The sequence below is a fragment of the Nylanderia fulva genome, unplaced genomic scaffold (genome assembly GCF_048542155.1).
Source record: "Nylanderia fulva isolate GAGA-0341 unplaced genomic scaffold, ASM4854215v1 Scaffold171, whole genome shotgun sequence".
Classification (NCBI taxonomy): domain Eukaryota; kingdom Metazoa; phylum Arthropoda; class Insecta; order Hymenoptera; family Formicidae; genus Nylanderia; species Nylanderia fulva.
This window is the reverse complement of record NW_028189957.1, coordinates 76,693-104,678: the sequence shown is the minus strand read 5'-3', so window position 1 is coordinate 104,678 and position 27,986 is coordinate 76,693. Positions and strand designations below refer to the sequence as shown.

Genomic DNA, 27,986 nt, shown 5'->3' with positions numbered 1-27,986 from the left:
TCGACCGGTGGCAGGTAGTAGCTGACAATGGCGTAGGGTAATAAAAAAGAACACGCAAATATTTGTACAGGCGAGCATTCCGACTCGCGTCACGATAAAAAATAATAATACATCGTCGTAGATTAGAAAGATGTCAGATAAAATTTTATTTTAAAATAACTCGCTGCTTAATGAAGGTAAACAGGAACATGCATGTGGAGGAAATTTCTGGAAAGAGGAAGTGAAAGAAAATTGAACAATAGTTTTAAAAGTACAAATATGGATTATATTTAAAATATTTTTACAGAACAAAATTTATTTATTCATACTAAAATTCATATTATATATTGTTATAATTCGCTTATTTTTTGTGAGTAAAAATTTTACGAAATAAGTGTATGATTAAACGATCGTTATATTCACAATCTTCGGAAAAAAGAGCGAGAAACTGATTAAGATTATAACCGCTGCACATATAATATAAAAATACACAGCAGTATTGTCCGCAAGTCTTAGAAAAAATTCCTTGTAATTGTTGAATATTCCAACGATGGATGATGGAGTTTCGTCGAAGTCGGATGAGAAATCCTGGATACAAGGGGGGCAATCCGTAGCTGTCGAAATAAGTGGCTGTACCGTGTTCATCGAGGTAGAAGGCGATCCAATGTTCTCCAGGTCGATCGTGATTGTCGGTGTTAGCGACGATAGCCGTCGACCTCGTCCACACCCTCGGAACTCTGTCGGCTGCATAGACTCCAACATGTCTGGCATCGAGATGATGCAATGCTTGTAGAATTTCGCGAGAGTTCATTTTTTTTTTGTCCCGAATACGAACGAGTGTACGGTATTATTTGAACAATACCGGTTTTTACCTCTTTCGATAATGCGTCTTCTTCTATCTTGAGTTGTTTTGAGAGGTTTTCAATGTCAGTTTGCGTCGAGATGGAAATTGTTTCGTTCTTGTCCGTCAACGTCGATGACGATTCAGAAATCACAAATCTCTCTTCTTCTTCTTTTTCAATCTGCTGTTCGTTGCTTTGCTGATTTTTTTCCTCTATTTGTATTTTAGTTATATTCTCATTTACATCGCAAGAAACGGCGGTTTCGTATTTATCGTCGCTATCGTCGAAAGTAATTTCCCAACTTTCGTCAGAACTACAAGTAGCTTCAGTAGAGGTTGAAACGTTCTCGCAATTATTTTGCGCACTTAGCCAGCATTTTAATTTATAAGCATTGTATAACGCGCAATGAAAGGTTCCAAATTTTCGAATCCCGTGATGACCGCAATATTGTACGATATCCTCCTCATCCGGTAGATTTTTAAATGCTGGTGAGGTACCCTCCAAATTATTTATATCTCTGGAAAGTAAATTCCTCAAGTAGTTTGCTTTTTCGTTACCTCTGACGTAAATGCAGCGCGCGTGTCTTGCAATTTCGCGGAGATACGAGGTAAAATATTTCGGATTAACTGAGCCGTCGAACCACTCGATGCCGTGATAATTTCGTGAGAGCCAATTGTTTTCTCGTCTTGCTTTTGCGGGTAATTTTCCAAACGCGTATGGTGGCATCATAATCCAGTGCTCGACAATCGGAGTATCGATCGCGACAACGGCGACTTCCTTCGCGATAAATTTATTGGCTTCATCGCGGAAACCTTGTATGTCGACGACTATGTCCATATTGTGAGATTTTCGTTGATGAGGTACAAGCTCTTAGCGAAACGTGCGCGTTTGGTTGTGTCTCGTACAAAACTGAATTTATTCTAGCGCGTTACATAGTTTCCACTCCGTGAAAAGTGTCATCGAAATTTCCAAAGGAAGAGGAGGGGGAAAATTTTCTAATCGCGTATTACATTACGGTGTATGAATACATGTTGGTGAACGAGTGTTAAAAGCTAACCGGAAAAATCGACGATAACTTGACGCGATGCATCGATTTCTATGACATTATCGAATTCGGCGTAAACGATACAATTAATTGTTTCGGTGAGCGCCTTCTCGAATCTCGCTTCTAACCGTAGACTTCCGTGTTTCACGAGATTCCAATGACCGGCGCAATTAGCGGATAGATCGGGTGTAAGATCAAAAGCGAATAACGTATATCCCCGAGAATAATCATCTCTACTTATAGAATTTCCCTCGTTCAAAAAATGGATACCCGTCCCTGAGAAGAGCGTATGATAAGCTTCGATGTAAAGCGGTTCGCGAGACGAGAAAACCGGTTGTAACGGTCTACTGGGTATTTGTGTACCGTCGACGTATAGCGAGAAGAAATTTATTCCGTAATTTTGGAAATTAAACGGATTCAATTTTCTGTCACCGTTAAACGCTTTATTATCGACGATACCTACTATTATTCGTTTCGGCAATTGTCCCAGTATTACATTATCTAACGATTCACCCACAACCCCGCTGTGAATCGTGAATGTTTTAATTTCAACTCTCGTAAGCGGATACTTGGCGGTAACTTTGCTCAGCATTCTAGCATGCGCTAGTAATACTCCGGAGCTTATTTTCGCTCTTCTCACCATTAGACTTGCATCGAGTATACGAATTTTCGACGTGCAATTAGTTTCTATAAAACAAAACGTATCTTTCGAACGCACGAGTCTCAACCGCACCTCGACGCCATTAATTAAGAATTTATCCTGATTGAAAACGTCGCAATGGAGGTGACCTATAAGATCTAGCGCGCGCCCTCCGCGTATGTAACGAGCTCGTCTCGCTATAGCGGTATTGCCTTCCGCTCCTGCCGTATCGTCCATGTGTCCGGGTGTATCCGCATCCCATAAGCACGAGGTTAGATGGGAAGTTTTTGCGGGCGATGAATAATTTAACAACGCTTCGATGTACGCGCGGTACGCATAAGCGTTGTTTGGAGGCGACACGAGCTTTTGATTGAAATACACGTCGATTTGATTGAAGATGGAATGAAGAAAATGATTTACGGGGCCCACGTTGACGCCTGATCCGGCGGCGAGACCGGGTAGCGGCTCGGTTTCTACGCGTACCCGAAGACTTAGTAACGTGTGTGTGAGATCTAAATATTCTTCTCCGTGACCCGGGATGACGAATTCTAGCGGGGAGTCGTCCGAAAGCGAGGTCACGGGTTTGTAATGAATCCATTGCGAACTTTCGATGCTAGTTTGCGTGGGCGGTAAAGAGAAGAGATCGAGCTCGCTCTTTAAACACTCGCTCGAGTGTGTGTGAAGAAATGACATTCTTTTCTATCGTCGCCCGCTTTACCAGCGTTATTGTCACGGACAAGCGTATTTAGAAATAATGGTGATTATGAAAATATATCGTATACTGTGCGCTTTTTACCGCTACTAGCTTTACGCCGTTTCGCGGACGATTTGAGCCTTTTTACAGTCGAGCGATTTTTCCTCGTATTATTTTTAGTTTTTTTTGTATTTGTTCTTTTTTTCCCACGAGACTTGATTTTCGATAAACTTTTTTTCTTATTTGTCTTACGCCGTTTACGCGACACGGTTACCGAGGATTTAGCGACGTGAGTCTTAAGCCTGCCGAAAGGAAACTGCGCTACATGAATTTTTTCATCTGATTTATATCCCGTACCCTTCATTAGACTACTTATTTTTTCCCTAGCTTTTCTCTTAAGATTGTCACGCGATTGTTCAAAACGATGTTTGACAGCTACCTTTAACGGCATTTTATTTTCAACATCCTCGATTATATTAACCCCGGCCCGCAAAGCTTCTTTACCCACTGCCCCTAGACCTCTAGTTAAATAAGGCAATACACGTCTGAACATTCCTCCGAGAAAACTACCTATTCCATGACCTCGTTGATAGGGTGAACCGACAAAAACTCGTGGAATTCCGCCACCGCGAGTTCCACCGTTTTGTAATTCGTTATAATACTCCGAATAATAATCCATATTAATGAACAAATCCCTTCTTTCTTATCAAAAAAATCTTTACAGAGTATTTTTAAAAATCTAATCGATACGTTTGAAATGTAAAGTCACCGTTAACGTGCCGGATTCAAATGGTATTTTGTTTCCAGTATCGTCTTTTATATCGATTTCAATCCGTCGGAAATTTGTTAGGCGCAGCGGGATATAATGCAGAGGTGAGAAATGTTTTACCTGATTCGTTCCATATTCGTAATCGCGCCCACCCCCTGTGACAGGCACTATTCGGAGAAGAAGAGTTTGCACATCTCCTGTTATGTAAGGTTCGCAAATATCACAATAAACGAACAGTTTATCGGGAATACCCCGCGCCAAACTACACGCTTCGTAACCATAGAATCCCTCGTCACGTACTCCATTTTCGTCAAGAAAACCGAGTTTAAGAAAAATTGAAGTAGATTTTTCTTTGGAATTAAGCTTAGATGTCGTGAGCATAGAACAATAGATACTTTCCCCCTTAGGAGCGTTATAAAGAAAATCAGCTAAACCGATCATTTGCAAAAGTCTATCGGAAAAATGCATATAATGAATCAGATTGCAACCAGCAGGACACGCGAGGGAGAACAAAATACTACCGCCTGTAAATTTTTCTTGCTTCAAACGAAAATGGGAACCGACTTCTTTGCATGACGAATTAATCATGGAGACGAGCTCTTCCATGTTATTATAAATGCCGCACGGTATTGAGGCTTCCTTCGAAGTTAACACCTCATCTTTTTTATTTTTCTCTTTAACTTGAGAGTCGATATCGACGAAACTGAGTATATTTTCTCCGCGCCTTACATGAAAAAAGGTATTAGGGAATTGGATTTCGCTCAACGCGACTTCCCAGTCACCGTGTAAGTGCAGCGATTGAGGTAATTCCGTAATGAACGACGAGGTTTTATTGTCGGGGAAATAGCGCATGCTGCTATTGCTTGGAAGAACCAGAAGAAATTGATCCGCCCTCATTTCGAAGAATAGTTAAATTCGAAGCGGGTATCCAGGAGTTAAATTTAGAAGGATAACCTTGCCAGCTAACTAATAATTGTTTATTGCTACCGCGTCCCCTGCTTTTTATCACACGATCGACGATAAATTCCTCGTCGCGTAAGTCTTTAATAACCGGTGCTAATTCTTGTTCGTAAAAAATTCCGTCTATAACTTCACCCGATAAATCGCTTAATTCATATACGCGGGGTTTTCTCCATTCGAGAACTCGATGAATTCGAAATATCTCCTTGCTCCACTTCGCTTCGTATCCTTTCTCGAAGATTACTTTTGCTCTACTGACGCGTACGAGATCGTCCACGCGATATTTAGCCTTTTGTTTACGCCCACGCTTCTTTTTCTTTTCTTTATCGTTATCCCATCGTCGTTTCATATTTTCACACGCGGTACGAGCATTTTCTCGCGTAACGACAGCGGGTTGCATTTTGATGGTGGAATGACGGGTATGATTGTAAGCGTGAACAATATCTTGTAAAACATCAAAGTAACGACGTGTATTTTTATGCGTAAAATAACGCCACATCCGCTCTTTGAGTGTTCTATTAAATCGTTCCACTATAGACGCTTTAATAACGGGATTGCGCGTTACACGAAAACGGATGTCTTTTTCTTTTAAGAAATTTTGTACAGGGCGGGCGATAAATTCTTTGCCTTTGTCGGTCTGTAAGTATACAGGTAGTCGACCCTCGTTTCTGGAAAATATTTGTTGAAAGGCCTTTATTACACAGTTGGCTGTTTTGTCACGTAAAGGTTCTACCCAAACAAATTTACTAAGCACATCGATAACCGTTAGTAGATAAGAATAACCGTCATTATAGCTCTTGAGATTACGAAGATCGATCAAATCGGCTTCCCATAAATCATCGATATTTGTTACGTTATAATGTAAACGAGGAAATTTTCGTCGTACCGGACGATGCAGCGTGTATGCATCCTGCGATTTAAGCCACTCGACGACTTTGTTACGCGTAAAATTCGGTTTAACGGCTCGCGATAAATTGTCCACCGCAGAGTAGCCTGCATAATGCGAGGGGTCGTAATACAATTTTTCGAATTCCATTAATTGAGATTTATCCAATCGAGTAAACCTCTTCTTCTCTTTGACGGAGAAACTACGCTATGTGCTAATGTTCTATCGTCGTCACCGTCGTCGTCACCGTCCTCGTCGGCGGATATGAATTGCGTATCTTCTTCGGTTTCACTTGCTTCGTCTAACCTGTGACTGTACGATTTTGAACGTGTGATCGGAGTGGAGGACCCGCGAGGTAACGCGGAAGTAATATAGCGAGATCGCGCGCCTGCTTTTAATAACTTTTGATTTCCTATGAGACGCGGTGACGTACCTATGTTACGTAGTAATCGAGCAAACTGATTTCTTCCGGATGCTTCTACCGTTTTTCTCTCGCGTACCGCATCGTTTATAAGTTCCGCGATATTCGAACCCTCCACAATGTCACCGTCTATGGTTACGAGCCCTTGTCTATTCCAGCTAATTTTAGATGACGGAGTATCGAGCAGATGCTTCATTAGTAAGCGTGCTTTACTACGATAACTTTTCGGAACACTATTAAGTATTTTTTGTATCATTTCCGCTGATTGAGCGCGTTTTTTCTCGAAACTACTACTAACGGCGCTAATGTTACCGTCGTTGGTAATTAAAGTTTGCGTTTCCATAAAATCATCGTCATCATCGTGGTTATCATCCTCTTGCTCTTTCGTGTCTTCGTCCTGTTCTCCATCACCGGCGTGCGCGTCTTTGCGTAATCGTTTTCTCGCAGCACGAACAAATTGAAGATAACGCTGAAGTACCTCTTTATACATTTTCCATCTTTCGTCCTCGCTGACCTGAGGCGTGAGATTCAGAATACGCCACATCTCTGCATCGAGCCGTGACAAAGGAGTTCCCGGGGTCCGTACGGTATTATTAGCATCATTTTCCACATTTGATATCTCGGTAATTTTATTCGATGAATTATCGGCCGGCGCGTTAGAGGAAATTTCCGGTTGTCGCTGCAGTCTTTCGAGATTTTCCGACGAAATTAAAACCATTTTTTTTGCTCTCTCCATTATTGAATTGTAAATATTTTATCTTTTTCACATTTGACGCAACAAATATACATAGAATAGCGCCCCTTTTTTAATCTCCAATGATCCGGGATAATATAGCTCCGAGTATAGGAGCAATAAGATAGGGTAAGAATCCGCCGCGTTGCACCAATAGTTTTCTCTTAACTTTCAAATTACCTTTTTTCGCAGCAATACGCCGTAGGATCGATTTATGTCTAGCAAGGCGTTTTTTTTCACTACTTGCAAGCGGTACGTTACCTTTAAGAGTATTGAAAACGCACTCTTGAATACACTTTATGAGATTATTATCGACGGTACGTAAAAACGCTGTTCTTTGATTTTTTTTCAGATAACATAAAGTTTTCAAAAGATTCGTGTTTCTTTCGCCGATAGATCGTCTAGCGATTTTTACCGCGCCGTCGGGTGAATTCTTCGACGACGATGATGCCGGTTGCGATTTTTTTTCTTTTTTTACCATCGCAGTGTAATTGCACGAGTGACAAGTCGTGTGTGAATACGAGTCTTTTATACGCCTCTTTTGATCGATCTACGTGGAATGTACGCGTAATGCAGCTTATCGTTGGGAAAGATACACGTCCGAAATCGATATTCATCTGGAGTCGATTGTTTTAAATCGAGCAATAAATACCCGTGAGGCTTCGAGGTAGCGTCGTAGTACGCTTCTTCCATAAACTTAGGATCGTCCGGATATACTTGACGAGCTAAATGCCGAATTTGCGCGCGATCGCGTGGATTTTTGAAAACTACTATGTAATTCGCATTGAGAGATATGTCGCGTTGTCCGCGTCCCTGATGGAAAAGATTTTGCGAAATGAGAATAACACTGAGATTCTTATGATGGCTTCCTTTAGTAAATAGATCTACGATAACATCGCACGATGACGACTCTCTCATAAGATCGTCGATTATCACTAATTTCGGGGTGTGTGGATCGTAAGAATAATCTTCCGGGCGCGGTAAACCCTCGTGAAATTCGATTATATTTTTCTTCGAGTTTATCGGAATGCTATTTGCATATACGTTCTTTTTTCTTACGCTACTCTTTTCTTCTCTTTCATTTTCATCACATTGCAGGCGTTGATAGGCATCTTGCCACTCGGCGTAATAAAATAAAATTCTCTCGAATCGAGTATCGGACACGTTGGACAAATAACGAAGAAATGTTTTCACGAAAATCGTTTTTCCACATCCCGTAGGCCCGCAGACGATCGACGTCCAAGGATGTTTCCAGCGTACATCCATTTCCCCAAAATGAACGCGATATTCACCGTTTACGTACAATCTCGTAAATGAAAGAAAGTCTAATCCGGCGCGTTCTTAAAAACAAAAAATTAGCGTAAAGAGCGTCCGTGTAATTAAATTTTAATATTACTCATAGTATGAAATGAGTTACGACGGAAAAAGCTTATTCGCGCACCGGGGGCCAACCCGCGGCGGTCGCATGCTCGTGCTAGCGAATAGCGCCGATCAGCTGACGAGCGCCGATCAGCTGATGAGCGCCTGGTTAGCTCGCAACTACCGATCAGCTGATGAGCGCCTGGTTAGCGCACCGCTACCGATCAGCTGACGAGCGCTACGTTGCGCTGCCCACAATCAGCTTTTAATCAAATGTTCTCGTTGGTGTGTATGTCTTGCGATAGCGGACGTATGTGAGTTCGGCATGAATATATTTGAATATATAAAAATTGTACGTAACAAGAATTTTTTAAAAATTAAATATTTTTATAAATTTAACGTATAAGACGGGCAACAAGAGCCAAATCGCGGATGACAATGCGTTATCCTAACGAAACTAAATAATTTTTCGTTAGAAATAAATACCGGTGCACAAGGCACCAAATTTTTACTTGGACACGGCCAAGATTTTAAATATGAAATAATCTCATATTTTGAGATTTAATTTCAATACCCCTTTAACCCCCCTACGGAAAATAAATAAATGAATGCAAGAGAAAAATATAGATCCGAAAATCGCTGAATCGGGAATCGAACCCGAGACCTTTCGCTTGCCGGGCGACTGCTCTTCCAGCTGAGCTATTCAGATCCTTTCGATTCTATACTTTTCTCTGTTATATATATTAATGTTGGTAAACAAACGCATTTTTTAAGCCAGCGTGTATCAAATATAAGAGTTTTAACAAGGCTCTGTAATATAAATATAAATTTAACGTATAAGACGGGCAACAAGAGCCAAATCGCGGATGACAATGCGTTATCCTAACGAAACTAAATAATTTTTCGTTAGAAATAAATACCGGTGCACAAGGCACCAAATTTTAACTTGGACACGGCCAAGATTTTAAATATGAAATAATCTCATATTTTGAGATTTAATTTCAATACCCCTTTAACCCCCCTACGGAAAATAAATAAATGAATGCAAGAGAAAAATATAGATCCGAAAATCGCTGAATCGGGAATCGAACCCGAGACCTTTCGCTTGCCGGGCGACTGCTCTTCCAGCTGAGCTATTCAGATCCTTTCGATTCTATACTTTTCTCTGTTATATATATTAATGTTGGTAAACAAACGCATTTTTTAAGCCAGCGTGTATCAAATATAAGAGTTTTAACAAGGCTCTGTAATATAAATATAAATTTAACGTATAAGACGGGCAACAAGAGCCAAATCGCGGATGACAATGCGTTATCCTAACGAAACTAAATAATTTTTCGTTAGAAATAAATACCGGTGCACAAGGCACCAAATTTTTACTTGGACACGGCCAAGATTTTAAATATGAAATAATCTCATATTTTGAGATTTAATTTCAATACCCCTTTAACCCCCCTACGGAAAATAAATAAATGAATGCAAGAGAAAAATATAGATCCGAAAATCGCTGAATCGGGAATCGAACCCGAGACCTTTCGCTTGCCGGGCGACTGCTCTTCCAGCTGAGCTATTCAGATCCTTTCGATTCTATACTTTTCTCTGTTATATATATTAATGTTGGTAAACAAAGGCATTTTTTAAGCCAGCGTGTATCAAATATAAGAGTTTTAACAAGGCTCTGTAATATAAATATAAATTTAACGTATAAGACGGGCAACAAGAGCCAAATCGCGGATGACAATGCGTTATCCTAACGAAACTAAATAATTTTTCGTTAGAAATAAATACCGGTGCACAAGGCACCAAATTTTTACTTGGACACGGCCAAGATTTTAAATATGAAATAATCTCATATTTTGAGATTTAATTTCAATACCCCTTTAACCCCCCTACGGAAAATAAATAAATGAATGCAAGAGAAAAATATAGATCCGAAAATCGCTGAATCGGGAATCGAACCCGAGACCTTTCGCTTGCCGGGCGACTGCTCTTCCAGCTGAGCTATTCAGATCCTTTCGATTCTATACTTTTCTCTGTTATATATATTAATGTTGGTAAACAAACGCATTTTTTAAGCCAGCGTGTATCAAATATAAGAGTTTTAACAAGGCTCTGTAATATAAATATAAATTTAACGTATAAGACGGGCAACAAGAGCCAAATCGCGGATGACAATGCGTTATCCTAACGAAACTAAATAATTTTTCGTTAGAAATAAATACCGGTGCACAAGGCACCAAATTTTTACTTGGACACGGCCAAGATTTTAAATATGAAATAATCTCATATTTTGAGATTTAATTTCAATACCCCTTTAACCCCCCTACGGAAAATAAATAAATGAATGCAAGAGAAAAATATAGATCTGAAAATCGCTGAATCGGGAATCGAACCCGAGACCTTTCGCTTGCCGGGCGACTGCTCTTCCAGCTGAGCTATTCAGATCCTTTCGATTCTATACTTTTCTCTGTTATATATATTAATGTTGGTAAACAAACGCATTTTTTAAGCCAGCGTGTATCAAATATAAGAGTTTTAACAAGGCTCTGTAATATAAATATAAATTTAACGTATAAGACGGGCAACAAGAGCCAAATCGCGGATGACAATGCGTTATCCTAACGAAACTAAATAATTTTTCGTTAGAAATAAATACCGGTGCACAAGGCACCAAATTTTAACTTGGACACGGCCAAGATTTTAAATATGAAATAATCTCATATTTTGAGATTTAATTTCAACGATGTTAAAACTCTTATATTTGATACACGCTGGCTTAAAAAATGCGTTTGTTTACCAACATTAATATATATAACAGAGAAAAGTATAGAATCGAAAGGATCTGAATAGCTCAGCTGGAAGAGCAGTCGCCCGGCAAGCGAAAGGTCTCGGGTTCGATTCCCGATTCAGCGATTTTCGGATCTATATTTTTCTCTTGCATTCATTTATTTATTTTCCGTAGGGGGGTTAAAGGGGTATTGAAATTAAATCTCAAAATATGAGATTATTTCATATTTAAAATCTTGGCCGTGTCCAAGTAAAAATTTAGTGCCTTGTGCACCGGTATTTATTTCTAACGAAAAATTATTTAGTTTCGTTAGGATAACGCATTATCATCCGCGATTTGGCTCTTGTTGCCCGTCTTATACGTTAAATTTATATTTATATTACAGAGCCTTGTTAAAACTCTTATATTTGATACACGCTGGCTTAAAAAATGCGTTTGTTTACCAACATTAATATATATAACAGAGAAAAGTATAGAATCGAAAGGATCTGAATAGCTCAGCTGGAAGAGCAGTCGCCCGGCAAGCGAAAGGTCTCGGGTTCGATTCCCGATTCAGCGATTTTCGGATCTATATTTTTCTCTTGCATTCATTTATTTATTTTCCGTAGGGGGGTTAAAGGGGTATTGAAATTAAATCTCAAAATATGAGATTATTTCATATTTAAAATCTTGGCCGTGTCCAAGTAAAAATTTGGTGCCTTGTGCACCGGTATTTATTTCTAACGAAAAATTATTTAGTTTCGTTAGGATAACGCATTGTCATCCGCGATTTGGCTCTTGTTGCCCGTCTTATACGTTAAATTTATATTTATATTACAGAGCCTTGTTAAAACTCTTATATTTGATACACGCTGGCTTAAAAAATGCGTTTGTTTACCAACATTAATATATATAACAGAGAAAAGTATAGAATCGAAAGGATCTGAATAGCTCAGCTGGAAGAGCAGTCGCCCGGCAAGCGAAAGGTCTCGGGTTCGATTCCCGATTCAGCGATTTTCGGATCTATATTTTTCTCTTGCATTCATTTATTTATTTTCCGTAGGGGGGTTAAAGGGGTATTGAAATTAAATCTCAAAATATGAGATTATTTCATATTTAAAATCTTGGCCGTGTCCAAGTAAAAATTTGGTGCCTTGTGCACCGGTATTTATTTCTAACGAAAAATTATTTAGTTTCGTTAGGATAACGCATTGTCATCCGCGATTTGGCTCTTGTTGCCCGTCTTATACGTTAAATTTATATTTATATTACAGAGCCTTGTTAAAACTCTTATATTTGATACACGCTGGCTTAAAAAATGCGTTTGTTTACCAACATTAATATATATAACAGAGAAAAGTATAGAATCGAAAGGATCTGAATAGCTCAGCTGGAAGAGCAGTCGCCCGGCAAGCGAAAGGTCTCGGGTTCGATTCCCGATTCAGCGATTTTCGGATCTATATTTTTCTCTTGCATTCATTTATTTATTTTCCGTAGGGGGGTTAAAGGGGTATTGAAATTAAATCTCAAAATATGAGATTATTTCATATTTAAAATCTTGGCCGTGTCCAAGTAAAAATTTGGTGCCTTGTGCACCGGTATTTATTTCTAACGAAAAATTATTTAGTTTCGTTAGGATAACGCATTGTCATCCGCGATTTGGCTCTTGTTGCCCGTCTTATACGTTAAATTTATATTTATATTACAGAGCCTTGTTAAAACTCTTATATTTGATACACGCTGGCTTAAAAAATGCGTTTGTTTACCAACATTAATATATATAACAGAGAAAAGTATAGAATCGAAAGGATCTGAATAGCTCAGCTGGAAGAGCAGTCGCCCGGCAAGCGAAAGGTCTCGGGTTCGATTCCCGATTCAGCGATTTTCGGATCTATATTTTTCTCTTGCATTCATTTATTTATTTTCCGTAGGGGGGTTAAAGGGGTATTGAAATTAAATCTCAAAATATGAGATTATTTCATATTTAAAATCTTGGCCGTGTCCAAGTAAAAATTTGGTGCCTTGTGCACCGGTATTTATTTCTAACGAAAAATTATTTAGTTTCGTTAGGATAACGCATTGTCATCCGCGATTTGGCTCTTGTTGCCCGTCTTATACGTTAAATTTATATTTATATTACAGAGCCTTGTTAAAACTCTTATAAATATTTTTATGTTAAAGTTTTTCAGACAAAAAAAATTATATTAAAAATTTTGTTAAAAATTTAATATTTTACTAAATAAAAATGATTTTGCTTAAAAGGATAATTATTAAAACTAAAATGGGAAAACAATATTTTCATTAAAATATATAAATTTTATTAATAAACAATATTTTTTATTAAAAATATAAATTTTTGTATTTATATTTACAAAGTATTTTTTCTTATTACTAATATCTACATCTTCTAACTTTAGTTAAACTACTCCTTGTCCTTCCTATTATAAAAATAAAATTAAAACTACGGGTATTTTAAAACTACGATTTATAAAATATAATATAAAGTATAATATTTTATAATATTTTATGAAATATATATATATATATACATTTTACTTTTACAATATTTACACTTTTATATAATATTTGCATTTCTACTCAAGTGGCGGAAAACGTACGCGTATCTTCGTAAAGATAGAAGTGCGAAGAGGAGAGCTATGTCATTGTTCCGGTAAATAACCGTATGGAAGAGAATATCGATTTTTGATAAATCTTCGTTTTAATAACACAGTCTTGCATATTTTTGTTTCGTCACGCGTTATTATATCGTGAAATGCGGTTCGCCGAATGGCTTTAAAACGAAGATTTATCGATGTCCCAGGAATCGCCTCTTCAACTTGCTCTCCGCGCGCTCTCTCTTCCCGTTTCTCTTCTTCTTCTTCTCTTTCTTTACGTAGCAATAATTCTCTAATACTATTAAAATTAACTAAACGCGAGTTTTCAAAATTCAAGGTTATACCCTTTACTTTGCAAACTTCGCGTGTGAGTCCTTCGGGTGTACGGACCACATATGCGTAAAATTTCGGACCACCGGATACGAACGACTCAATGTAACTACCTTGTCCGTAGCTAGCGAGTTCATCCGTCATGTCGCCTAAAAAATTACCCGTATGCGGTTCGTATTCCTGCGGATCTCCGCGACTTACATAAATACAGGAATCCGTGTCGTAATATAAAACACGCTTGTCTAATTTTTCTAAATAATCGTACAATTTTAATCGCGCTTGAGCCGTCGTGTAAGCCGCTATTATAACATTAGTAAGAGGCGAAGGTACGATAGCCTCTTCTCGTAGTCGAAACGAAACATATATCACCTCGTCGTTTACAGGCAATATATCGGTTATTTCATGCTGAGGGCTAGTGAGCAAACTCATTAATCGTTCTTGTGTTTTGACAATTACGGTATTCGGTAAGTTTGCACGTTGACCAAATTTACCCCAAAAAGAATTCAAGCATAATTTAGCCACCGAGCGTAAACCGGAATTGAGTGCAATGTTATCTTTTTCAAGAACGATTCCTTCTACTTCCTCATACTCGCGGATGTAACGCTCTTTAGCAACATTATCGACACAATCGCTCGGCCATCCGGTAGCTTCTTGCTTTAATTGTAAAAATGTATTGATGTATCCCGTAAATAGACCCCCTTGCCGCGTACCGGGTTCGTAACGAGTGATGTTATATTGCCAAATCTCACTAACCCCTGTCACGAAATATCCTTTCTCGATTGCTTTTCGTAATTCGCACGATATCCATGTACCTTCGAATTCGCGTTCGTGAGCTTCGTGAGTACACGCAATCTGAGAAAATGTTTCGCAGCAACTACGACATAACGCAAATAATAATTTGCCCTGCACGCGATAGGGTAATACAGGATGAAAGAGATCGCGGGGAGGAAGTACTTTACATCGCACGACCCCCTCGACTGAATCGAAATTATATCCCGGTGATAATCCGATTAACTCCTCGCATTCCTCACCTACGTATATTGTCGGGTGACCAATCGGAAAACCACCGGTCTTTAACACAAACGGATACAGAGAACATACATCCACGTAACGTATTTTTTCCGTACCCGTGATCTCGTATCGCGTCACGATATTTCCTGTGCGTCCGCCGTAAAATGAGTCTCGGGGATCGAGCGGTTTGGCGTCTATCATTTGATGTCGATGTAAATATTCGCGCATCTCGACATTTTCATTCATCTCGCGATCAAAGTCGCATTCCCATTTCTCAATCACCCTATATCCACGCTTTCGAAGACGAAATGTCGTTGCAACTGTGTGCTCGTAACGTGAATCACACGTATCTGTACGATCCGTCGAAAGCAGTCTGTCGCGATTTACCCGAAAACATCTTGGACAACCATGCCAAAAACAACCGTGAAATTGTAATGCGTAATATTGCGTTACGTTATTTTCTACCGACTCGTAGTATCCATCGACTAGCGTACCATCGCGTAATCGATATTCTCGAGCGCGACCGCCATGGATAATATGATGTCCGAGCTCCCGCTCTTTCCATATCAACCATTGCAGGGCTTTACGCGAGTGAATATTCGCATGCCTGTATCCCCCCGTTGGAATAATTCCGATCTCTCTTTCGCGTAAAAAGTTTTTTCTAAATACGCGCATACACGTTGAGGCGATGGTTGTGCATTCCTCGAATGGACACACGTTTCCACGCTCTAAGAATATTTTTCTAAAAGCCATACACGCTCGTCTAAGGATATCTACATCGTTACGACAATAAAGCAATATTTCACGTTGAAAATCAAACACATAATTCGCGCGTGTCATCTCGGAGTGCCACGCGAGAAATTTTTCGCGTTCTTTTATTTGCATAGAATCGGGTGAATAATATTGAACACCGGGTAACGCTCCGACATAAGACTGATTATCGATAGTATTAAATAAATGTGGAAAAATGCCTTTATTCGTACCTTCTGCCAGTCCGAAAGCTTTGGGTAATTCGGATAAACGCATCGGCATGTAATTGATACTATCGATAAATTTCGTATGACCTAGCGTTAATACAACTATTTTCGTTCCGTTTAAAATTACTTGAGGCTCTAAGACATGGTTTTCCACGATATATTTCAAAATAAATTGCGCGTCGAATGACTTCGCGTTATGCGCGATGCAGATTATTTGTTTAAAATATTTTATCGGTCGCGTTACGAAATCTACAAATTCCTGCACGGGGTTGCGACGAAATATAAATTCGCGAATACCGCACCAACGACATCGCACCGACATTTCATCTATTCCTGCACACTCCTCGCAAATTTGTTGAGCGACGCAGAGCGTAGGTACGTGAATTTTTACATTTGTGCTACCTTGGAGCGTTTCGTCTTGCCTCGTCTCAAAGTCATAAAACACGAATGCGACCCGGCTTTCTACGTGTTCGCGAGTCTGATTAATCGAACCTTCGGCGTCATCGTCGTCGTCGTTTCTCCGGTGATGCTGTTGTTGCTCGTTATTTCGATCCGCGTGTTCGGAAGTGCGCGGATCGGGACGATTATTATTATTATGCCGACGAAGGGGAAGCATGTAACAAAGATGATTCAAAGGCTGAACAGAACGACACGTAGCGCAATAAGTCGTGTCGCATTCGTGTTGTTTATTTCTTTGAATCAAACGTCCGCAATTTTCGCAAAATCGCATAGTTTCACAAACACTCCGACGTGATTTACCGTCGTATGATTTTGCCGCGCGATGACGCTCCAAGCAGGCATGATTGAAAAATTCACGTCTACAATTATTGCACCTAATACGATCCGCGAATGATTGCTCACACGGTGGCTCTCCGTTACATCGCGGACATTTATTAGAACATCGATGCTCTCTCGCATCGGAGCGGTAACTTAAATTACACGGTATGCAATATCCTCGCCCGCCTGCTGCTGCATTTAAATTTAAAATTACATCGAAATGTTTATTATTTGAACGGTATAATAAATTTAGACAAGCTTTTATTTCCCGCTGCAGAGTGGTTAGAAACACGTTTCCATCGAATAGCGGCTTACCGCCTCGACCAAAAGTATCGTCGTTATATATTATTATCGCGACATTTTCGCTCGCGAGATATTGCTGAAAACGCTCGATTTCAACAATTCCACTCCCTTCCTCCGGAATCGTGACACCGACCTCCCTCGTAAGTTGCAACGCTAACTCGCGCTGTAACACCGAGTTTTGTCTTCTCACCGCATTCCATTTCGCGTGTAACTCTCCCGTGCGTAAATTTCCACGCTCGTTAAAAATTAGAGCCGATACAAGCGCGCGAGGAAGACATAAATTATCGGTATTGGAAATTGTTAAAATCGAACGTTTAGCAATAACATCGGGCGTAAGCCCGTTACGTCCGCGACCAATGGGTGGAGTGACTTTAAAAATCCGAATGTTAAATTCTCGCGCTATATCGTGTCCTCCGCAGCTTTGCGCTAACGAGCTTACGAGTTCCCAAATATTTTCGTAAGTCAAATCTCGCGAAGGTCGGAACGATATACCTGCGGGGCCACGAGTTAAACTTGCGGAATCAAAAGACATACCGACGTAATCCCTCGGTTCGCACGAATGCAACGCGTACTCGTGAAGTTCGCGAAACGCATTTTCTAACCACTCATACGCGTTTGCTCCTTCGGGTATCGGCCGAATACGGAAACTAATTTCCCGTCCTTCTATACCAAAAGTTCTAAACCGACGCACGTTTTCCGCTAACATTATTAAATATCTAAAATTACCTTCGAGCTCTTGATTCGTTACTTCCTCTTGTCCACCAGCAGCCGCTAAATCTCGCTCTTCGTCGGAAGTTTCCTCACCGGAGCGGGTTTGAGAATCTTCTCGGTGTATTCTGACGTTCCTTCCCCCACCACTTTGTACTGTGAGAAATAAAAAATTATATTAACAAAATAAAATATTTAATAAAATATTACTCTCTTACGTTTGAATTTTTATTAATAATGTGAAACTGTTGTTATTAATAATTATGTTATGTTCACTTACGTTTTAATATTCTTTTACCGGGGCAATTGTGTCACCCTGCGAGGGTTAATACTCCGGTGAATATGAAATTTCGGGCGCGATGTTAGGAGAGAAAGAAATTCCTAATAAAATTTTATTTTAATTAGAATAAACAAAAAATTTAAACGTAGGAGAAGATTAAGTATAAAATATGTAATTATTACCTTCCTCAGCCATCTCCCCGCTATTTTCTTCTTCTTCTTCTTCTTCTTCTTCTTCTTCTTCTACAGAAAACGTGGTGTTGTTATTTTCATCTTCTTCTTCATCTCCCGTTTGTTCTTCTCGTTCTTCCGGCTCTTCTTCTTCATCTTCCGTTTGCTCTTCTTCTTCCGACTCTTCCTCCTCCTCCTCCTCCAGATCCTCTTCATCTTCCGGAATCGTGTTTACTTCCTCATCGATTTCCTCCCCCCGTTCTCGATCCTCTACGACCACGTTTTCATTTGCCGCGTCATCTAATATTCATCAGACATATATTATTAGTATTTCACATAATTAAAAAATCTTTTGTGTTGATATATACCACTGTAGTATTTTTCTTACTTACTTTCAAGCGGAGTAAATATGGTCGCCTCATCGAACGGACTTACTTCGCGAACCCGCACTTCTTCCACGTCGTTATCGCTTTCGGCTAAATCAATAACCGGATGCTCCAACTCCGGCGTTAACACGATGCGTGCACGGCCTGGAACGTATAACATTTTTATTAAAAAATTTCCTGTTTAATATAATGTTTTTCTAGCAGCGTGATATAATTTATAATGTTAAAAACTTACGCGAAGGCCCGGGCTCCGGCGAAGAATCCGCTCGTCGTCTTCTATTTAACCTTAGCCTTAGTGATACAGGGCGATTCTCCAGTACGCGCAGCCGGTTTCCTGTAACGCGTGCGACAGGGCGTACGGAAGCTAAAGTTTTAGCGAATTAAATAAATAAATAATTGGGGTAGTTTTAATTAATTTATTTATAATTAACTGTAATAAAAATAAAAACTTACCATTATTATCTTCTCCCCGCAGAACTCGATGAAAATGCAGGAGGAGATATTCTATGTGGCCTGCTACGTCGTTTTCCTTCTCACCACCAAAATAGTATCGCGACTCGATCACCTCACCCGCGATAATCACTAATTCGCGAAAAACACTAAAATGCCCTAGTCGGAATAATACCGCTAGCACAGCGCTGGGACATTCCCCCGCGAATTTTCCAAAAATATTGAAGCATTTGTCTTCACTAGCGCATGCTAATTCATATATATGCCTGGAAAAATTTTTCCCGCATAAACTCTGCGCTAGTGATAGACAAATTTCAATTACTTTTTTCAAACTCATTATTTGAAATTTAATAGTACACTTGCGTCGAATACGTGAGTACGCGAGAGACGAAATTCGAAAAAATGTAACTAACTTAACTCCGAGAGCCGTATTTATACGTTTTTATCAAGATGGGGAATTTTCAGGTAACTTTTCTCGATTTTATTTTATCTTTTTTTCTCATACCCGAGTATTCTTACCCTTGTTTTATATATATGTTAATATTTACTTAGATATAGAAAATATTTAATTTAGGGCAATATTTACTTAATTACAAAAAGTTTATGGAAATCAAGATGAGGAATTTTTAGTTATCTTTTCTCTATTTTATTTTATCTTTTTTATCTTTTTTCTCATGCCCGAGTATTCTTACCCTTGTTTTATATATAAATATATATATATATATATGGTAATATTTACTTATTGTTAGATACAGAAAATATTTAATCTAGGGCGATATTTACTTAGCTACAAAAAGTTTATGGAAATCAAGATGAGAAATTTTCGGGTATCTTTTCTCGATAGCGGTAGGAATTTTATATTTTCTCTGTAGTCAGATTTAAAAATTATATCATTTATATTGTTTAAAAAATTCCCCTTCCACATTAAAAATTATATCGTTTATATTGTTTAAAAAATTCCTCTCCCACATAATTTTTATTATACTACACATGCATTTTCTCCCTATTACTTTATTGTTTAAAAATTCCCCTTCCGCATTAAAAATTATATCATTTATATTGTTTAAAAATTCCCCTTCCTCATAATTTTTATTTATCTGCGCATGCCTTTTCTCCCTACCACTTCTATTTTATCTTCTTATAAATTTTCTTGAAAATCTTCGCTCACTCGTCTTTCATCGTCCGGACTTTCAAGTTCGTTAGTAAAAAGATAGTTAGTAAAAAAGTTCTCGATTTTTCGATTTTTCCGCGTCTTTGATTATTAAATCTTTGATTTTCTACGCGGTAGCAACTACCATGAACAATCTTAAGAAAATCGAGCAACAACCGCGCATGTTGCTGTCAACAACATACGGATTGAATTCATCCTACACGAAGAAAATTCAAGTGGGTCTTATGACGGAAGACAACGTCGAACTGGATTTTCTACCTGCTGTTAAATTAACATCTCACGGAGCTGCAGGGATTTGCTTCGACATGGAATCGTGGCAAAAATTTCAAGAAAACATGGAAACGATGTCGAGCTACTTAAATGGTGATAAAATTAATTTGAGCTCGATCATCTTTAACAAGATAATTATAAATTTCACTACCGCATATGGTGCTAGAGCCATACTAATAACATATCGTGAAAACGAACAAGAAGATCTTTCTTCCGAAACTGCGGAGGATACGAACGAAAACGGACCGAAAGCGAAGAAACGTAAAACTTACAACATTGCGATAGTCATGCAGAGAACGACTTTTCAAGGTGTAGAAAATATAGTTAATTGTGTGAACGCTAATTTAAATCGTCTAAATTTTATTTCAACTAATGTCAACGAATGTGCTCGATATTTAATTAACGAAATACAGTTAAATCTTCCTGTCAACGGTAGCATTAATAGCAGTATCGTGAAACTCACGATCAGAGATAACAGTAAGGAAATAGAACGTAATGTACGCACCCAACTGAAAGATTTAACATTTCTCGATGTATACTTCGAGATAACATTTTTAGAAATAATTTCACTTTATTTCGAACAAATTGTATATGCAATTATATCAAAACGTAAATTTTAATAATTATTCAACGAATATTTTTTTGAAATGATTGTGAATAATTTTGTTCTGTAAAATATTTTAAATATAAATCATATTTGTACTTTTAAAACCATTGTTCAATTTTCTTTCACTTACTCTTTCCAGAAATTTCCTCAACATGCATGTTCCTGTTTACCTTCATTAAGCAGCGAGTTATTTTAAAATAAAATTTTATCTGACATCTTTCTAATCTACGACGATGTATTATTATTTTTTATCGTGACGCGAGTCGGAATGCTCGCCTGTACAAATATTTGCGTGTTCTTTTTTATTACCCTACGCCATTGTCAGCTACTACCTGCCACCGGTCGACCGCACGACGCTTTTCTTGGCCAAAATGTTTTTACCCCACCCCGTCTAATATCGACCATTTGATTCGACGAGCTATCCTTGCCATACGTATACCCGAACTGTTTTTACCCCACCCCCGTCCAATATCGACCATTTGATTCGACGAGCTATCCTTGCCATACGTATACCCGAACCCCCATGCCGTACTCTACGCAACTTTAGCTTAAATACCACATCTAATCCTTAGACTAGTAAGATCTCGTTTAGCTCAACATACTAGGACCCTGCTCGGAAACACGGAGGTCCCGGGTTCAAATCCAGAGAAAATCAGAAAAAATAAAAAATAAAAATTCTCATCCCCACCTTTCGGGGCCAGTCGCCATTTTTTTTTCCCCCAACACCCTTTCCCCCTAACACCCACACTCGGAAAAGCCAGACGCCGGTGGTGGGGGAAAGATAAGATAAGACCCGGCGCCAGACGGGTCGGTGGTGGGGGTTTGTTTTGACGGGCCATACCTGCCATTATACTACTCGTGTATTTCTTTTCCCATTCCTGCTTACTCTCTCTTTCTCTGCTCTATGAACCAAACGAATTACTTTACCAAACCGAATGACAGTGGTCTTGATAATTATTAAGAATTATTACTTCAAGGTTTAAGATTTTAATTGCTGATGTTTGAAACTGCAAGTATTAATATCCCTTGATATAAAAGTTAATACACGTATTCAGAATCTTTTTCTTTTTCCACATTATTATCAATCCCCGTTCAATATCGTTTCATAACAATAATAATTGTTAAAATCTATAATAATTGACACAAGGCTTAATTAATCAATAGGTAAAGGGCTTGCTCTCTCTCTCTCTCTCTCTCTCTCTCTCTCTCTCTCTCACGCCTTCATTTTACTAGTAAGTAGATCACGACATAAACGTGAGTCACACTCAATTACCTTTGATTATTGAATTCTCTCCGTTCAATCAAACATATTATTCATATAAATTTATCCAACCGGTAGATGGTCTCTCTCTTCCAAAAGAGGAATCAAATTGATCGTAACGAGCAACGTCTTCATAGACTGCGCGAACGTAGGACAAGGAGGGTCATAAATTTACATGTCCAAATCTTTTCCACGCGGATAATCATTCGACCCCCTTCTCCCGTCGTTTATTCGCCTATAAATAACCTTTCCCCTTACATTGATTATTCTCATCCGCAATTTCTGGAACCTTCACATTCAGAACTAGATACGTTCATAGTAGACCCGAATCATCATTTCTTGCCCGATCCCGAATATTATATCTCGGATCAAAGCCAACGAAATATATCATCAGAATACGATCCCTTCCTACAATCTAATAAGGAACAAGACATTAATATTCTCGACGAGGACACTGTGACCCTCACATTTGACGACATCCATAACTTTATCCCAGAAGAAGCTCAGGACAACCTCACTTTCTTCATTACTTATTTTAATCGGACTAACAATCCCAAACTGGAGCTTCATAATATTGTAACTCAACTTCAAGCTCCTCACGAGTCACATCAGAATCAATAAATCTCATATTGTCGTAAGAGTTTCATGAATAAATAATAAACATTATCTTATTAAAATATCTTTATTTATCAATCCGACCTGTCAGTTTCTTTCTCTGTCTGATACTCTCAATTGAATCTCAAGCTCTCGGCATCCGTGGGTATAGCCGGCCTAGCAGGTTGCCCATAAAAGAAAATAGAGAGCAGCTTCTTAACGTCCACCGAGGTAGACGCGAGAGAGGACCGTCTTGTGCAGAAGATAATTTGCTGTCAAATGAATTGTTGGACGTAACACATAATAAATTTTCTTATAAAAGAAGGGGGTTGTTTGGCGGTTTTCAGAAGGCAACGAGTGAGCTCTTCTTTTGACCAAATGTGGTCGTGAGGATCTATCATGACCATATATGGTCATAAGGATAATAGGCGACGAGAAAATCTAAGAGAGAATAAGTCGTAAAAGTCTATGATTTGTTGGTTCCCGAGGTTTATGACGTGCAGATGTTAGCATCTTGAAAGGCACGGGGTTGCTTATCGTATCAAGATCGAGGGCGGTCTGAGCGACAAAAAAAGTTCAAACGGTAGCCGCACGTTGGGATTTCTATTGTTCGCTTGTTAGCTCCTATATGTTTCTGAAATCGTTCTCTATATAATTCTCTGTTATATTTTAGTTATTAAAATTATAATTTAATATAATGAAATAAAATAATGATTGCTAAATTATATAGTTATGATTTCACAACGTGGTATATTCTTAATTACGGTGAAATGTTATATTCATGGAATTTTCATTTATGTAAATATATTAAAAAAAAGGAGAATAATATCTCTGATACTAAGTTGTAAAAATCTGAGTAGTTTCAATTATTGATAATAGTGATAAAGATAGTAAGGTTCCATAAATATATTTACAAATGAGGCGTATTGTTTACGTTATCTTAATCAAAGAAAAAGATTTTATGGAATATTTTATAACAAATAGTCGGTCATTAGAATTTATCAATTTTTATAATTCATTCACCATTGTGTGATTAAGATATTTATTCCGACGATTCATTATTTTAATTATTCCATAAATAATATTATTCAATTTCAAACACGTTGATTATAGGGTTCACACATTAATTAATAGGTTTGCATACATTGATTATATTTCGCATTTATATCGTTAAGGTTGTAAGAAATGGCGACGACTAGTAATTTATAGGTATGCGCTTGTTGCGTTGGATTGGTCGCTAGTCCTTAGACTAGTTACAACTAAAAGACTTTCTACCATATGTTGGTATTACTAACGATAAATGATAAAAATGTCTAATTCTAAGTTAGATCATTTGCAAAATAGTTGATTATATAGGTTCTTGCAAGAAATGATGTTAGCGCGAAAAAATTAGGATTTTGACCAATGGCAGGACGTCACAGCCGTATCAATTTCTCGCCATACGAGTCTGTTTTCTCGCAAACTACTTCCTGCATCTGCGTGTACGAAACGTCTGCGTATAGCATTCTTCAAATTTTCTAGACAAGCAATTTGGGCGACAAGCGATTGCCGAATACCGATCGCTAACCGTGGACGTTTAATTTGACTTTGTTCTTCCAATAATGCAATAAATTCATCACATTGCTACTCCCACACAATGTATTCTTCCACCGAATTTACCCTTGCGGATTGCTCCAACAAATTTGCTTCCATCTTGATGCTCTTGCGGAACCTTTGATAAAGATACTGATAGAGTAAGTCTCTTTGCCATGATTTTTATATGATCATAGACACTTGAAATTTTGGATATATTGCATTTTTATGATGATTTTATCTGAGGATGTCACAGCAGCCATATTAGCGCTCGTGATACATTTTTACAAATCGGATAATTTTGTCACGTACAGTTTTGATTTATTAGCGCTTGAAATTTTGGATATGTAGCATTTTTTATGATGATTTCATTTGAGGATGATGTCACAGCAGCCGTATTGGCGTTCGTGATACATTTTTTGCAAATCGGATAATTTTGTCACGTACGGTTTTGATTCATTAGCGTTTGAAATTTTGAATATGTAGCATTTTTATGATGATTTCATCTGAGGATGATGTCATAACAGACATGTATCAGCGCTTTGATTAATTGAAAATAATATTACATCAGAATTTTACATCAATATAAAACTAAAATATTAGAAAATAATTTAGTATCACATTGATCACTCAAATAAAAATGTTGTACTCCGCCAAAGACTGTAGCAACATGGATTTTTACGTTTCGAGAGTACAAGATAGCAATATTTTGTGCAAAAAAAATGTGACAAGTAAGTTTCCATATTTTTTGTTAAATAATTATTTTTAAATAAACAATTTTTTGATAAATAATTTAAATAAAATTTTTTAGCGCTTTATCTCATCATGCGGCTCGTATACTTGGAAGAAGATACGTCTTAACTCCGACATTATATAAATATTTAAAAATTGGAATCAGCATCGAAATAATATTCTATGTGGAATTGGCTCTCGGCGATAATCGAGGCAATCAAATAATATTACCTATTAAAACGTGGAGATTGCTAATGCTGAAACGAGCAGACATTGGGCAACTGGGACTCCGCTATAGATTTGTGATCTGAAATTGAAAGAGACACGTCTACTTCAAAAATTATAAAAATTACATCATCTGATAATTTTTTGTGTGTCTTGATGCCATCAACTTTATTACATTTACGCATGTGCGTGAAGAGTAGAACGCGTGGGTTGTCATATTATTCGAGAAAGTCCTTCCATTATAGGCTCCATCATAGGCTGAATTCGTGATAGACCGTTAGCTATGACGTCCAGAGCTCGCCTTTCAACGAGCTCTTAAGGTATTGAAGCTTTTGCGACTTTGACAAATCGGTAACCTCGTGAACAAGCGACCTGTAAAGATCCCAGAAACTCTCCCACGCTAGCCGGTCTCCCGAAAATTTTGGCATGTTTATTTTGGGCAGCTGCAGCTGTCGCATGAAAGGCAGCGTTGACGTTTCAGCGCCCTTATCGGCACGATCTGCAGCTGCTTTCACCGCGGATGGAGTTTTTAGTGCGGCCAAGAATTTACTCCATATCTGGAAGTAGGCATCTTCTGTCAGCGTGAATAGATCCTTGCTGATGTAGTCAGTTGCCTCGACCTTCTCGAGGACCACGAGCTTGAAATGTCGATCCTGAAACTGCTTCCAATAATCATCAAGGCGTTCCAATCTGGTTTGCGCCTCTGCTCTGGTCACTCAAGCTTGCCCGAGCTTCTGCATATTCGACCACATGCGGGTGATGTAGCCGGCTAGTAAGTTCTGTTGCTTGATGAGTTTCTCCATTTTGCGATGAACCTCACAAATATCAAAAGAGACACACGGATACGGTAGATTTACCGAACAGCTGTCTTTGAGAAAAGTTCTTGTAAACGAGCCTTTATTACAGCTTGGCAGTCGGAGCAAGGAAACCCGGCGGAAAGCGTAAACAAGAGCTAGCGTGGGAGAGTTTCCGCGATCTTTACAGGTCGCTTGTTCACAAGGTTACCGATTTGTCAAAGTCGCAAAAGCTTCAATACCTTAAGAGCTCGTTGAAAGGCGAGCTCTGGACGTGGAGCAAGATGATCACACGTTGCGCGGCTGAAAGGGGGCGAGCGCTGTCGCACGCGGTAACGCTATGTAGATCAGGGTCGATCGGCAAGTTCCGATGGTCCGGAAGCTCGATGCACTACACTGCAGTGTTACAATTGCACTTGTGCACCGCTGGGATTGTTGCTTCCAAGCGAGAGTGATTACGATTGAATCACGCGGTCAATATCAAAACGGGAACGTTGCACAGGGCACTGCAGGAACACGTGCCAATGATCACGATAGCTGTGCGTGATCTTCAGCGATCAATAATTAGCGCGAAAACAAGATCCGGCTCGAAAGACCAAATGTTAACGTATCGACTCGGTAAATCAACGCGTTGCGAGAACTTTTGATTTTTTCCCGGAGTCTGTCCGCCGCAAAGGAGTGACCGGAAAGATGAAGGATCGCACACAAAAAATAGTCTCTAATCTTTCACGCAAACCAAGATTTATTTCAAACACACAATACATGCACAAGCCCATGCACTACAGAGTCGTCAGGCAACTAAACAATTAGCAACTGCCGCAAAGCAAAAGCCCGTGCATGAGGAAACGTATTAACCGCGGAACTGCCCGTAAGAGACTGCTCAGATCGCAGCGCGTAAAGCCCGCGCAGAAGCATGTCCTGCTCTCCTGCGTTGACAGTGTCGCGCTACGATCGACCAGCGATGTCGATCTCGAAACAATAATCATTTAATAATTATTAATTATTTTAATAAGCAAGCGGATATTTAATTAAAATTTAATGTAATTTGTAAATTAATAATCAAAGATTCAATTTTTAAAATAAGTTAGACTTGAATTACGGATAATTAATTTCTCTTGTATACTTACGATAAGGGTCGATGATCCTCGTGTGATCAAAGGTTGATAAGAGTGGTATCACACCGTTGATTAAATATAATATATATTTTCTAAGTACTCTGGTACAATAGTATATAATTATGCCGAAATTTTATAAGTATCGACGAGCAAAAATTTATAAGTATAATTTATATACAGGGTGTCCGGTAATTGTCGCCTCAATCATCGTGTGCAGGTAAAGTGAGTTAAACCGAATAAGAAAGTTCTCTACCGTTTTGCGATTTTCGCAATAATTATTGAGTTATTAAATAAAAAAGATCGGCCAATCCACGCAAATAAAAGCGCGCGACGAGAAGAAACGTTCTACTGTAACACGATATATGGCGCGCCGCAAAGCGGAAGGAGGAGCGATGACTGTCTACGAATCATGTTCAAAAAATCTTTGTGTATTGTGTTACAGTAGGACGTCTCTTGTCGACGCGCTTCTATTCGCGTGGATTGGCCGATTTTTCTTATTTAATAATTCAATAATTATTACGTAAATCGCAAAACGGTAGAGGA

At 38.7% G+C, this 27,986-nt stretch overlaps 5 protein-coding genes across 6 annotated transcripts in view; 2 read left to right on the top strand and 3 right to left on the bottom strand.

Moving 5' to 3' along the window:
* LOC114946706 (very long chain fatty acid elongase AAEL008004-like) overlaps positions 1–27,986 on the top strand; it is a 115,482-nt gene that overhangs the window by 57,319 nt on the left and 30,177 nt on the right. The window lies entirely within an intron of this gene.
* LOC146723732 (uncharacterized) lies at positions 308–2,312 on the bottom strand. Its single transcript, XM_085481290.1, has one exon. The coding sequence runs from the start codon at positions 1,656–1,658 to the stop codon at positions 675–677; it is 984 nt and encodes a 327-aa protein (XP_085337416.1). The 5' UTR covers positions 1,659–2,312; the 3' UTR covers positions 308–674.
* Positions 3,589–5,122, bottom strand: LOC146723731 (uncharacterized). Its single transcript, XM_085481291.1, has one exon. It carries the CDS (start codon positions 4,864–4,866, stop codon positions 3,940–3,942), a length of 927 nt encoding a protein of 308 aa, XP_085337417.1. The 5' UTR covers positions 4,867–5,122; the 3' UTR covers positions 3,589–3,939.
* Positions 13,596–21,165, bottom strand: LOC146723729 (uncharacterized). Of its 2 annotated transcripts, XM_085481289.1 has the most exons (6): positions 19,106–21,165; positions 18,888–18,986; positions 18,659–18,796; positions 18,279–18,566; positions 18,097–18,197; positions 17,908–17,972 (listed from the first exon to the last, which is right to left on the bottom strand). In XM_085481289.1, the coding sequence occupies exons 1-5, from the start codon at positions 19,437–19,439 to the stop codon at positions 18,142–18,144; spliced, it is 915 nt and encodes a 304-aa protein (XP_085337415.1). In that variant the 5' UTR covers positions 19,440–21,165; the 3' UTR covers positions 17,908–17,972; positions 18,097–18,141. The 2 variants fall into 2 exon arrangements, with proteins under 2 accessions (XP_085337414.1, XP_085337415.1); XM_085481288.1 differs by lacking the exon at positions 18,097–18,197 and having other exon boundaries at positions 13,596–17,972.
* On the top strand, positions 19,022–21,165 carry LOC146723730 (uncharacterized). The gene has a single exon (XM_085481292.1). The coding sequence runs from the start codon at positions 20,399–20,401 to the stop codon at positions 21,161–21,163; it is 765 nt and encodes a 254-aa protein (XP_085337418.1). The 5' UTR covers positions 19,022–20,398; the 3' UTR covers positions 21,164–21,165.